Source organism: Oryza sativa, chromosome 7, assembly GCF_034140825.1.
Source record: "Oryza sativa Japonica Group chromosome 7, ASM3414082v1".
Lineage (NCBI taxonomy): Eukaryota > Viridiplantae > Streptophyta > Magnoliopsida > Poales > Poaceae > Oryza > Oryza sativa.
In genome coordinates, this window is record NC_089041.1 from 4,105,023 (window position 1) to 4,119,536 (window position 14,514).

A 14,514-nucleotide genomic window follows, 5' to 3' on the forward strand; every position below is an offset into this window, starting at 1 on the left:
TTATCTGCAAGTGGCACTATGGTAATATAGAAAAAGAAAGATAAAATTAGTGGATCGATAATAAATTCATATAGTTTCTACCGCATATATATACTCCCTTTGTTCTAAGACATATTACTCCCTCTGTCTTATAATATAGCAACCTAGAACACGATGGGGCATTTCATAGTATAACGAATCTGGACATGTCTTTCATCTAGATTCGTTATACTATAAAATATCCCATCGGCCTGTTCAAATCGTTGCACTTTGAAATGTTCCATCCTATCTTAGGTTGCTATATTATAAGACGGAGGGAGTAAATTTTACATGGTCTTCAAGATGATAATTTGACCATACATTTCATTCATAACATATTGTTATTAACAACTACATCCTCCATCACAAAAAAGCTAACTCCTAACTATATATCATGTCTAGATGAATAGTGATCAGGAGTTGATTTTTCTTTTTGGCAGAGGGAGTACATAATTAACATCATAGAAAAGCCTTTTCAAATACGAATGAATGGTATGACATGTGTGGGACTAAACAATAGTGTAATTAATGGTCAAAAGTTATAAATGATAATTTCCATAAAACAAGAACGCTTTATATTTAAAAACGGAGTATTATGGTGCAGTAGCTAGCAAACTTACTTGATATGTATAATGGGACGGGTGATTGGACTGAAACAAATTAAAGGGCAAGAATGCCCAGTTCCATTTCAGGCCAGAAATCTCTCAGCTCTCAGAATTCGGGAACAATTTTTCATTGGAAAATCGGAAGCGAAGGAAACAACAAAGCGGCGTGCAATTAATAGTTGGTTCAGCCCAGCAATGCCAGGCCCATCACCACACAAAGCATTTGTAACTGGGCCTAGCTTGCGACACGGTTTGGCCCAAAAATACCTGTTACCTCGAGCTCTGTCTAAGGTTTACCAAACCGGCGTAACCCCCATACGATTTTGCTATATCTCACTTAAAATATTTTTTCTTATCTCTCACTCGATTTTCTCACTTAAATTTACAATGTATTTTTTTTAAGTTACAGTGTAATTTATGAAACTTACATTGTAACTTTTGTAAGTTATAGTATAATTTTTGAATCTTCACATGCAAGTTTTGAAATTTATATTGGATTTGGTTTTTTTCTTGAAGATATGGTAACTTAGAGTCCATTATGATGTTCTTAGTTGCTTTTTGCCTTTTACTGTGTCTATTAGATTTTAATTCAAAGATTAAAAATCTATATGATATGATCATAAAAATCTTTCGAAAGATGTATAGGTACTCCCACCCCGATAACACCTTACCGTCAGGATACAATAAAGATAAAACCCCGATAACATCATTAAATTCAAATAAATTTTAAAATAATTTGATTTTTTTAATAAATTTTATATGGTTTCTTATGATTTGCCATGGTTACTGCGTGGTAACCGTGCTTATCACTAGGGTACGGTAACCCCCTCCTGACGGTAAGGGAAACCCTGAGCTATCACAAACACACACTCTCTCTTTCTACAACTTTCAAGCTTTCAGCATTGCGAATTTCTTCTTGATACTAGCCAAATGTCGGAGCGTTGCAATAGATTATAAAAAATAGAAAAAATAGTTTTTGTTGAAAAATATCTTTAATTGGTTGAAACAAAAATTTTCATCTTAAAAATACAAAAAGAAAAATGACATGCTTAGAAAGTTAGAACTAGAACCTATATAGTAAAAAAAAAAGGTACTCATATCATGGTTTACATATATATTAGTGATGGTGGTGGTGGCCCACTATTGTCTTTTTTAATAGTAGTATAGAAAATGTGAGATTATTTTTTCCCCTCGAAACACAATATAGATGTATGCGCTCATATACTCATCCCTATAAACACTCAAGCACACCCTATCTAGCATATCTTGATATTGTCGATGACTATGTCGCCTACCGCTGAACAAATAAATTAACGATAAATACGAGTACCAAGTCTAAAACTTGAACCCGAGTAGTTAGGCTCTATTATTATAAAGAACCTAATCAGTTGAGTTACACTCAAGTTACTTGTGAGGCATTTTTTTTTCTCTTTTGGAGTAGTGCACGGTATAACTATTTATAAAGCCTCCTTTGAAACAAAGGAAAAAAAATAAATTCTAGAGGATTTGTATCCTATAGGAAATAATCCTATGGAATTCTTTGAAATAAAGGTTTGATTCCTACATACTTTTTTTAAATTCCTATCGAATAAGCTATTGCAGAGTAATTTTGAAGGAAAATAAGCATGAGGTCCTACCTCATTTTTTTTTCTTCCTACATCTTTCCTATGTTCCAATCAAATGTCAATTTTAAATCTTTCTCGTGGTTTAAGATCTAAAAAAACAATGAGCATGACATTCTATTCCTACGTTTCACAATCCTATGTTTTAAGAGGCCCTTAAAAATTTGTTTCCACCAGTTATATATCTACGCATCAATATTCTCATTATCTTTCGGAGTTGCTAGAAATATGGCGCCATATGCTACAGTCGATTTTTTTCAGCCACTTACACAGTAGTTACACCTCATTTACACCCCACTTACATATGTAATTAGTATGTAATTTTTGAATTTACATATGTAATTTTAGTACTTACATATGTAATTTTGAGACTTACATTGTAAATACACTAAAATTACATATGTAATTTAGGGACTTACAATATAAATACATGCCGACTATTTTTTGATGAAAAATATGGCGCCATAAATATAGCTATACCCTTATCTTTTTGCCATAAAAAACATATGCACACCACCTCCTAGAGTGGAGGAGAGAGGTAGTACCCAAACATGACAACCGCGCTCGTTGCCACTGGGGGTAGTAAACTATTAAAATTCAAAAAAAAAATGCAACCATGAAAAACTTCAACGCTGTATAAACTTTCACAAAATTTATGACTCTATCATTGAACATATAAATACACACTCCCTCCATTTCACAATCCTAGAAGGGATATATACACAACCTATGTTTCACAATTCTAGACATACCCCGTTTAGATTCGTAGTGCTAGGATGTGTTATATCTCGCATTAGTTTTATTCTTTAGATGGAGGGAGTAGACCCTGATCAGCTACGCTTGATGTGAGTGTGTCACTTGACACTGCCGCAGCATGGAGCCTACGAGTATGGCTGCCATGAGGATAGGAGAATGGTAATCCATCCCTCTCCAAATAGTCCTCCATCCACTATCCAAACAGTTCAACAGTCAAGTTAAGATGCCACTTCACATCACCAAATCTCCTTACATTTCCCCTTAATTTCTTCCTCTCTTCTCTCTCACTAATCCAATCCAAAGTCACAAATCCATCCATCCATGCATGGATGCTTATCTTGAACAGACGACAAGAAATAAAGCAAAGCATCAAGTGCAGGATAATGATGATGATGATGATGATGATGATGGCCTTGTCCTAACCGAAGCACCCCCATGCCCTACACCCCATGATTACCTCCTAAATCAGCAGCTTAAATCACTGTAGCTAATTAATTATTCAATCTTCGCCAAACACAGCCTTCAGTGCTACGCACCAAACCCAAAATTATGGCTGAAATTTTGTCACAATTCGGAGTTTTTCATACTTTGATGATGATTGGCAATTGTGCGCGTGCACACGTGTGGCCTGTAGCCTCTGCACGTGTGTGATCATCAATGGACTGAAATGCAGAAGCTGCCAAATGGAAAACGAAAATTGTTCAATTATTATATTCCTTTAGTAGTTTGAAAGTGCAAATGAATAAATTAATTGATGATTGAAAGGGCAGGATTTTTCTTGAGGTGATGTGGAGGAAGGAAGTAATTAATATAATCGATTGATTAAACAAGTGATAAAGCTTTAAAAATTAGATTTAATTGCTGGGTCCAATATGATAAAGGCTGTATATATCGTGTATTATCTTAGTACCCTACTAATGCGACGTGTGTGGCATCTTTCATGTTAACTAAAGTCTACACACCTTTGATAGTTGTAGGATCACACTATTAAACGTCGGTGCTGCTCAAGCAACCATCCATCCAATAAAGCCAATTGGCATCAAATTCACATTCCCCTCCTCTCTTTTTTTAATTGAATTCGATAACTCTCCTCGTCCAAATTTAATTTATTGGTGTCTTTTATGGTTATCCTATAAGCACTTTGCAGACTTTGTAATAACTGGCTATAGCTTTTGTAGAAGCAAAGACCGGAGTTTCCCCATTATTAGAGAAAAAACACCCATACCATTTCGGTGAAAAAAATCCCAGATTCTTAATTTGAATATAACACTGAGTAAATACCTGTTTGGCCTTTGGAAACCCGCAGGAATTTTCCATGGACTAATTAAAAGTTTAATTAGTTTATATGCGCTGAGAATGATTCAAAGTGTTGTCACTTCACTCCTTTATAATCTAGTGATAATATTGCGTAAGAATTAATCCCTCTGATTAATATATGATGTTTTTCATACTAAAATAAAAAGGCTATTATATTTATATTAATGACTTGAGGAAGTACGGTAAAACTGGATATATTTTTTTCTGAATTGCCGGATAGTTTTTGACACAGTAATTTTCTCCCCTTTTTTTCCAATTAAGAAACAACATGCGTCTCATAAGTACATCAGTGCAATAATTAACACCATGGGTACAAGAATTCGGTTGCTCTGATGGGGTTATGTTCATTTAAGGCTGGATTGGTACAAATTAGGTGTGATGACAATTGTACTACTTATGAACCGTTAATCCACTGTCCTGTATGTACTCCTGTTTGTGCAGGTTCTCCATGCATTTCTACTGTAATTAATTTCTTCACATAAAAAAAAAGCCTAATAATTGTCATAGAGATGCTTGCTTGCATGTACTAACAATTCTTCATATATAAATCTGAGGCTTTCTTTACAGCCAGCTTTGTACAGAAACGCGTATGAAATCCGCCATCAAGAAATGGTGATACGAATCAGCCCAATTAAGACTGTTTCAGTACATTAATCACCAAAGAAAATTTAGTCAAATCTCTCTAGAGTGTATATGCCTCCCACCACCTTCTCTCTCTCTCTCTCTCTAGAAGTTTGAAACCTCTCACAAAAACAGGCAGCCCTCCATTAGCAAGAGTGCCCAATCTATCTGTCTTCTCCATAAGAGAGCATCTCAGGTGTAGTTTTTAGTTTCTCTCTCTAAAAATGGGAGGCAACTGAGGAAGAAGGAAGAACACGGCCTTCATTTCATCCAATTGAGTCAAGGTAGAGATTCTTCTGGCTTTTCTTCTCTTCTTCCTCTCCAAATATCAATGCTGCTTCAAGCTTTTCCAAGAATCGATGTGCCTTCAGATTAATGTTCTTCTGGCTTTTGTTTTTTTCTCTCTTCTTTTTCAAGCATCTGTATGATTGTTTTTCATGCTTTCTTCTTCTCTTCATTGCTTGTTCTTCATCTGTTCCTTCCCTAAATGCTGTCCTCTAGTGTGAAATTAGGAATTGCAACCGAATTTTGCAAATTGATATCAACTTCGCATTTACATAGCTATTAATTGCACTTCTTATTGTCCTTTATGTCCTCCTTTCTTGATTATGACTTGTGAATTTTCATGAGGCAAATCCATTGCCAATGTTCTTTCAAGCTGAAAGCAAAGCATTCTTGGCTCATCTGTTCCCTATCCAAGAACCCTCAATGGATTTTGAATTTTTTGAATGGCATGACATCTCGAGCCATTTCAAAAACTAGTATTTGGCTGGGCCACATTTGAACAGTTTCACAGAAATTTCTTGCTGTTCCCTTCAAAATCATATCATTTTCATCGCAGAGAGGAAATCTGAATTTGGGGGCGGCCAAGAAATGGAGCAGTATGAGGTGCTGGAGCAGATTGGGAAGGGGTCATTTGGCTCTGCCCTCCTGGTGAGACACAAGGTTGAGAAGAAGAGGTAAGGCAGATACTATAGTCTTCTTCCTTCTTGTGCAATGCATACATTGCTTTCTAGGATTTTGCAAGATGATGTTACCCTCCAAAAAATCTGAAAAAAAAGGATTGTTTCAGGTATGTCTTGAAGAAGATCAGACTTGCCCGTCAGACCGACAGATGCCGCCGATCAGCACACCAAGAGGTCCCCTTAACACCCTCTGTCCCCTTTGGGGAGTGTGATATCTTACAATTCAAGTTAGCTTAAGTTGTGAAAAAGGTTCTATTATTGTTCATGTTTTGGGGTACTGTTCTTGTGGTCCTGTTTCTGAATTCCTAATTTGAAATGCCGCAATCATATCCACGCTGGTAATCATAGGTAAGTTAGACGGCAAATGCAAAATGGCTTTAGATTTTGTTGATTTATTGCGCAATGATTTTATTGAAAAAGATTGTTCTTTCGATATACCCAAAAAAAAAAACATGAGAGGATTTGAATATTCAAATGGGTCAAACTTATTTGTTGTCTTCCAGGGCCTGCTACTCTGTTTCCATGGACCATGGCAGACTGTACTTTTGTCATGGCTTTCTTGTGATAATACAGAAATGATGGTTTCTGTCATGATCTAGTGCTAATGCAGATATCGACCTTAATCATGTGCATAACTTAATGATTTTTTTTCTCATACAGATGGAGCTCATTGCAAAAGTAAGGAACCCTTACATTGTGGAATACAAAGATTCATGGGTGGAGAAGGTGAGCAATTGAGCATGGTCCCTCTCTCCTAGCTGTGCATATTGGCAGGATCCCAATATCAAATCTTTTCTTTGAATGGTCCTACAAAAAAATGGTCCAGATGTTGTTCATTGTTTAAAATGATTTTGTTGTCTTCAGGGTTGTTATGTGTGCATCGTGATTGGTTACTGTGAAGGAGGAGACATGTATGTAACTTGTGACAATAAGCTCTGAAATGTCCCTGGAATTTGACTTTGAATTCTGATAATTTGCACTCTTTTTGTGTAGGTCAGAAGCCATTAAGAAGGCCAACAGTAATTATTTCTCAGAAGAGGTTGTTGTCTATACTCTCTAGAGCATATGACTTTGTTTTTTTACCGGTGGATTCTGATTACTGAAATTTGCACCTTTGTGCTGTCCATTTCTCTGCATGCAGAGACTTTGTATGTGGCTTGTGCAGCTCCTGATGGCACTTGATTACTTGCATGTCAACCATATCCTTCATCGTGATGTGAAGGTTTGATTTGTTATATTCATAATCTTTATCATCTCAAAAAAAATATATTCATAACCTTTATGCTCTTACAATGGACTGGTTCTGCTTACTTATCATATTTTGCTGTGTCATTCTTTCAGTGCTCAAATATATTTCTGACGAAGGATCAAAACATACGGCTCGGTAAGTATCCTCTTGTAAATTCAGTAAATGAAAAAATGTTTTAAACATTTTACTTCAAATAAATGATGTTAATATCATCCTGGTTAATTGGAATATGATTTCTGAAACAGGTGATTTTGGTTTGGCCAAAGTATTGACTTCTGACGATTTAACTTCATCAGTAAGTTGCTCTTGCTCTACACTGTAGTTGATTCTCTGTCTAAATTGCTTCTGATTGTGATATCATAATGCATTCCTTCTGAAGGTTGTGGGTACTCCCAGCTACATGTGCCCTGAACTTCTTGCTGACATTCCATATGGTTCCAAGTCTGACATATGGTCACTAGGTAAGCCTTCTTCTGAAATCTGAATGTTGCAAAGTTCTCCTGGTTAAACATCTGAAATTTCCAGGCTGTTGCCTCTATGAGATGACTGCTTTGAAGCCTGCATTTAAAGCATTTGTAAGTAGCTATGAAAGAAAAAACCAAATAATGCCATTTTGTACTCATTTTACCAAAATTTCTACCTTAGATGAATGATGAATCTATCATTTGTGACAGGATATGCAAACACTGATAAACAAGATAAGCAAGTCGGTTCTCGCTCCTCTACCGACCATCTACTCCGGTGCATTGTAAGCCCTTTGATCCACAGTAACTTATGTGAGATCATAATAGAATTTTGAACCTAATCCTTTTGTCATCTCTGAAATTTTCATGCCAAATTTGTTTTGGTTAATACAGTAGGGGGCTCATCAAGAGCATGCTGCGAAAAAGTCCAGATCACAGACCAAGTGTAAGTGTTCCTTCCAAATCAGCATATTATTTTCAACCTCACTTTTCATTAGTACTCTGGTTTCTGAACTCATTCATGCATCTCACAGCCTGATGTTTATGCTGTTTTTCAGGCTGCAGAATTGCTTAAGCACCCACACCTTCAGCCCTTTGTACTGGAACTCCAATTGAAGTCGAGTCCCGCTCGCAATCTTTTCCCGGATACAAATAAGGCTTCATGTTCTGATGATGAAAACAATTGGAAGGCTAAGTACAGCAAGAGCCATTCATTTAAAGTAGACAGGATTGTAAAAGTTGACAAAGTTGCTGCTAACAATGGCCATCCTAGTTCTACTGGAACTGCAAAAGATTACCAAGAATTGCTAAAACAACCAATGGATGAGTTGTTAGGACAATTAACCGAGAAAGTTGTTGATGAAGTGATACATGGAAATCATTCAAGAGTAACAAAATCTCCAGCTCCTACTCCAAGAAGGGCATCATCAACTCCTAGAATACGACTAGAACCTTCAAAGACATTTCATGCTAGAGCAGCTGAGGTATGAAGAAAATTTCTTTTCTTAAGAACTGTTTGATTTTTTTTCCAGTTTGGTTGAGAGGTCTGAAAAGTTAATATGAATCATAGTTCCATTTTTGTTCTCTCAGCATACAAAATATTAACATATAATCATCACTAACAAGAAAAACCAGTAATTGTTCATGATGAATTTTACCAAAAAGTATTTCTATCAAACAAAGTGACCATTCATTCTAGCTGCCATTGTAAATGTATGTTTGAAATGCTTTTATACCTGTCATGTGGCAAGTGCATGATTTGAATCATCTTGTGTATCTGAAGAAAATATCACACACATAAAATTCTGACATTCTTTTGCTTTGACATCAACACTGACAGACTCCACCATCCAAATGTTCACTGGAACGAGCAAGTCAACCTACAAGACGAGCATCAACCCCGGTGAACATGTTGCAAACTCCTGAGAAACGGCAGGGCGCCGACATCCTCACCAGACTAAAATCACCCGACGTTTCAGTGAACTCTCCTCGAATCGACAGAATCGCCGAATTCCCGATACCATCATTTGATGATGAACAATTGCACCCCACAACCAAGCTCAAGCTCTATCCACCATCCATCACTGACCAATCGATCACCAAGGACAAGTGCACATTCCAGGTTCTCCGAAGCGACAGCAGCAAGAACCACACCGGAGACAGTTCTGATCCCAGCATTCTTGGCACTGACAGTAATCCACTCATCACGAGCTCATCGGATTGGATGAAGCAGAGGAGATTCGACACGACGTCGTACCGTCAGAGAGCCGAGGCACTGGAAGGATTGCTGGAGTTCAGTGCACAGCTGCTGCAGCAGGAGAGGTTTGAGGAGCTGGGGATCTTGCTGAAGCCATTTGGGCCAGGGAAGGCGTCTCCGAGAGAGACGGCCATATGGTTGTCAAAGAGCTTCAAAGGGACTGGATTGTGATTAATCAGAGTCCTGCAAATGCAAAAAAAAGAAAAAAAAATCTGAACCTAGAATAATTTTGTGTCTTTGATTAGATTCAGGCTGCTCTGTACAGTTTCAGTTTTGTGGTAATATCCTCTTTTCGTCTTTGATTTTCGCGAAATGTTTGAAACACTCCGTTGTTTGGCGAGAGAAGCTCCATTTTTGTGTATAGCAAATAATTGCTCAAGAATGGGGAAGCACCGGTGGTGTGGTGGTGAAATCAGGAATGAATTTACTCCGTATTCTGAGGGATACAGTGCCATACATGGTTTATTCGATACCAAAAGTAACCCTTTTAAATTTTGGCAGCACTAAAATTTGGCAAAGTTTGACAGGGTAAGAGTGTGTGGGTGTTGTTTGGTTTGCTATCATGCCAAATATTCTTGTATAGTGTAATATGAAGAAGTTTCTAGAAAAATCACCAAAATTTGGTAGTAAAATATTGTGGCGCCTACAAATCGGACGCCCGATTTTTTTTTTGCAAAAATCAGGCGTTGTTTCACCAAGTAAATTGAAATTGTTTCACTAAGTAGATCGAAAATGTTTCAATATTTTAAAAAAGCTTAAACACAACCAAATCATCTCGTGAAACATTTTGCTACAACGTATAAAACAACGGTTTCCAAAAAAATCGGGCGATGTTTCACCCTATATAAAAATAATGTTTCAGCAAATAGCGAAATGATATTTCAATTCATTGCAACATTTGATTCATACATAGTGAAACATCACGAGTACACTTGCTGAGGCATTGTTGGTGGAAAAAAATAAAGCGGATTCCCTTAATATAGTGTTTTCATAATATGCGGGTGATTTGTTACAACGGCGCGTGTGAGTGGGGGGATAGCGCGGAGCCCGGGAGGCGGCAGGCACCCGATTTTTCTGCTACTGATCGGGCGCCGGATCACTGGCATTTCCATAAAATATTCGTGTTTAAACTTACTTCCTCCGTTTTATATTATAAGACTTTGTAGCATTGCCCTTATTCATATATAATCTGAAACAGAGGTAGTAGTATATAGTTAAAAATGATAGCAAACTAAATATTTGAGATCTCAAAAAGAACTGAATGAGCCATCAAGCGACCAAGCTCGGCTCGGATGAGGGCTCGGGTTCAGCTCGGTTGGCCCAGCCGAGCCGAGACGAGCCGCACGAGCCGTTTTGTCCGCTTGTAGTATGAGTAATCCCACGGATGCCAAAATATTTGGGAAAATTTCATCTATACCACAAACTTTTGAGTGGTACAAAAAAAATACTTCCCACCTTCCCAACAATACCGCAGAACGCAACAGAAGTGGAGCAGGAAGTAGCGTTCACATTTTGTAGGACCAAAATACCCCTGTGCACCGTGGAGAAGATCGGGAGACCGTGCGACGGGGAGATCGCGTGCGAGAGATTGGATCGATCGTTTCCTTTTCTGTGAAAAAAACGTGCGACCTTTTCTGTGGAAAAAAAAAACTGGCGACAGGAACGGGAGAAATCGCGTGCGACAGATTGGATCGATCGTTTCCTTTTGTGTGGAAAAAAACGGTGCGACAGGATTTGATATATCGTTTCCTTTACTTTTTAAATCTCCTTTTCTTCCGTGGAAAAAAAAGTAATTTTTTGTTTGCGTGCGATAGAATTGGATTGATCGTTTCTTCTTTTATTTTTAAATCTCTTATTTTTTTCGAAAAAAACGTAATTTTATTTTTTTAAAAAAATCTAGTTGTTAAAGAACCAGGATGACATGCATGGTGAGCACCTTGTTTTTTACCATTATTTCTTAATTACGTGCACCTACTGTAAAAAATTTTTTCGTCCTTTCATGAAAGGAAATATTATCAACATTGTTTTGCAAAGTAAAAAGGACAATATTTCTTGCATAAAAAATACAGCATCTTAGTGGTTTCTAGGTGACAAAGGAAAACAACATTCACAAACAAAATGACTAAAGTCATTAAAGATAAAAATCTAATAAGTCATTTGAACTGACAAGTAATTAGAGATAGTGTAAATAACCACTACAACAAAGTTTAGCAAAAGTGACACAGTGACACCAATATAACAAAATCAAAGTTTTCATCACTTAAAACTTAAGGATTGATGACAGTATCCAGGAGGTTTCTCTTCCCCCTTGATACAGTAGCTCTTAATGTTGCAGCCCTCAATGCAGCCCTTTGTTTTGCTTGTCTTGGAGGAGTGCATCGTGGAATTGGTTGAGTAGTAGATGTAGAACCTTCCTGAGTAATTGGCGCATTCACACGAAGGGGCTGAGAGGAAGTAACATGTTCTTGTGAAGTTTGAGAAACTACAGTTGGACCCTTTGTTTTCATTTAAAAAAGAGAGAAATCATACATGCTGTTAGTAATAAAAAGTGATGAATAAGAAGGATAAACTCAAGATATAGATACCTTTTCTTAGCTTTTGGTGGTTGTGGTGGTGGTACCATGCATCCAGGATCAAACTTAGGTGCTTTGCAACCTTTTGCATGATGGCCAAATTCATGGCATCTGCACACTGCTTTCTTCCCTTTTTACTAGAACCCTCACCACTATTTGGGATCCTTGTTGTCTTAGGTCTACCAGCACTCCTTCCAAGCTTGGGTGGAAGCATCTTAAATCCTGGATCCACCTTTGGCCACTGACTTTTATCTCCAATTGCTGTTATTGAAGTCTCATAGGCCATTTTAAATTTAGCAACTGAGAAGCACTCATCAGCATAGTCTTCAATCTTTGCTCCTCTAATTGAGCAAATAAAAGTTATGGCATGCAAGCATGGTTTCCCAGATATTTGCCACTGCCTACAGGTACACTTATTTTTGTCAAGGCAAACCCCAAATGTCAATTCCTTCTTGGTCTTCTTATCAAAAGTTGTGACTTCAGCACCATGGTCACCACTTCTTATAATAGTGTAATTTAAACCCCTACTTTTGGCATTTAGAGCTCTCACCACACTTGGCAAGATATTTTCTGTAAGACTGTTAGCAACCACCTTTCTTTTTGACATTTGCTTCATAATCATTTGCCTCAACTTGTTTGCTAGATCAACAAGTGGCAATTCTTTAATGCCTTTGATCCAACTATTAAAGCTCTCAGTTAGGTTGTTACAAACATACTCAATCTTACTAGTAGGGGAAAACTTGCTTCTTGTCCAAATATGAGGATGGTATGTCTCTAGATGTTCAAAGGTAGCAGGGCATGCTTGAGCTATCACATCATACTTGTGTCTAACATATGTCCAAGCTGCATGCCACATGTAAGAGTCAAAAATGCCACCCCTAAATTTCTTGTTGAAATTCAACAATAAATGTCTAAAACATTCCCTGTATTCAACATGCTCACCAAATACATCACTTATAGCTGATTGGAAACCTTTGTTTTTGTTTGAATCTGTATGTATTACTGACCCAGGAGGTGTTCTAATTGCATTTCTCAGCCTTTGCATAAACCACTCCCAATTATCGTAATTCTTCTTAATCAAACACTCCATATGCAACTGGTAATAGCCAATTATGACGATCCACACCAACCGCAGAAGCAATTTGTCCAGTATACTTTCCTATGTCAGAAAGCTAGAGTCAACACCTAAATAAGGTCGACATCCTCTCAAGAATCCATCAATGCATGGTCTCAGGGCAACAAAAAATCTATGAAAGAACACTGTGCCATTTCAGACATTAATATCAAAATGGAACCCGGATTGCTCCTCTCAACCTCAACCTTAAAACTCCAAAACAACTAAAAACTAGATTCTCATAACCCATGTAGCTCATCCTTAGCCTTTTGGCTTCCATTGCAAACTCTGTCATATCTTAATGGGATGTTATACTTCCATTCTAAACTATGTCATATATGTGATGTTATATTTCTTCTCCAAGGTCTCCATTAACTCCTTGCCACCCAGTTTTGGTTTCTCAACCAATAGATTCTTTGCCCTATCCGCCACCCACGCATGAGATACCATACTTCCACTCATCTTGTTTGCTGATGATATTGGACCAATGTTCGTTATCTGCATAACAACAAAAAAGAAAATAAGTTATTTTTTAAAAAAAAGAAGATAATATGAATAAGTTAGTTTGAATGCAAAATATACCGTAAATGTACTAAAATATCTCAATTTCTTAGCATAAATCCTCCATTTGCAATCAGCTGAAGCACATGTTGCAATATACCTCGTCGTATCACTCTGGCTCACGTTAACCTCAAACTCCCCCTTACTGCATGTTGCCTCATAGCAAGTTTAAACTCTTTTCCATTAGGGAAATTGACATCTTTACTAAAATTTGGGTCCTCCCTATTATGTAGATAGGGAGTGTATTTTCATCTAGTGGTCCATCATATTCAGGCACAAATAGTGGATCAGATCATCGGGAACATCCTGAGTTGCAATCACATAAGGTATTGTTGCATCTTTAATACACACAGTATCATCAATCCCTATAAGTGCTCCTCATCGACATCAATTGGCTCATCTTCCTCGTTCAATCAATCACCACTAAAAGCATCAGTCCAAAACATAGCCTGCCATTGTGATATATCATGTATGGGAAAATTTCATCTATACCACAAACTTTTGAGTGGTAAAAAAAATACCACAAAACTTCTCACCTTCCCAACAATACCACACAAAACGCAACAGAAGTAGAACCAAAAAATATTTCCCTAATTGGAGTCAAGAGTGAGTGCCTCCGACGACGACGATTAGGGTTTCTTCGGAGCGCGTAGTAGGCGACGGCGACACGGCGGCAAGAGGTTTCCACGGAGCGCGCACGCAGGAGTTGACGGCGATACTCCGACGGCTTCCTCTCCATTTTCGGTAAGTTTCGCTTTCCCTTCACCCTCTCTCCTCTCCCGTAGCGGCGGCGCGTAGTCCCAGCGGCAGAGGCTCGGTTTCGGTTGGTTTGCCTCGATGGATCATGCTCGCCGTCACCACCAGCGATGATAGATTTTTCTTTATTAGTAGCG

General features: G+C 37.7%; 1 protein-coding gene across 1 annotated transcript; it reads left to right on the forward strand.

The window, feature by feature from the left end:
* The first annotated feature begins 5,046 nt into the window (after nt 1-5,046).
* On the forward strand, nt 5,047-9,816 carry LOC4342542 (serine/threonine-protein kinase Nek3-like). The gene is made up of 15 exons (NM_001421999.1): nt 5,047-5,223; nt 5,781-5,898; nt 6,012-6,078; nt 6,565-6,630; nt 6,769-6,815; nt 6,898-6,943; nt 7,046-7,126; nt 7,246-7,288; nt 7,399-7,448; nt 7,533-7,614; nt 7,679-7,728; nt 7,828-7,901; nt 8,011-8,062; nt 8,175-8,600; nt 8,957-9,816. The coding sequence occupies exons 2-15, from the start codon at nt 5,813-5,815 to the stop codon at nt 9,542-9,544; spliced, it is 1,758 nt and encodes a 585-aa protein (NP_001408928.1). The 5' UTR covers nt 5,047-5,223; nt 5,781-5,812; the 3' UTR covers nt 9,545-9,816.
* The last annotated feature ends 4,698 nt before the right edge of the window (nt 9,817-14,514 follow it).

What these genes read in the sequence shown, in the direction of transcription:
- LOC4342542 (NM_001421999.1), top strand. Translation starts at nt 5,813, where the DNA reads ATGGAGCAGTATGAGGTGCTGGAGCAGATTGGGAAGGGGTCATTTGGC. An exon ending in TACTGTGAAGGAGGAGACAT is followed by an intron (nt 6,816 to 6,897) that starts GTATGTAACTTG and finishes CTTTTTGTGTAG; the next exon opens with GTCAGAAGCCATTAAGAAGG. An exon ending in GTAATTATTTCTCAGAAGAG is followed by an intron (nt 6,944 to 7,045) that starts GTTGTTGTCTAT and finishes CTCTGCATGCAG; the next exon opens with AGACTTTGTATGTGGCTTGT.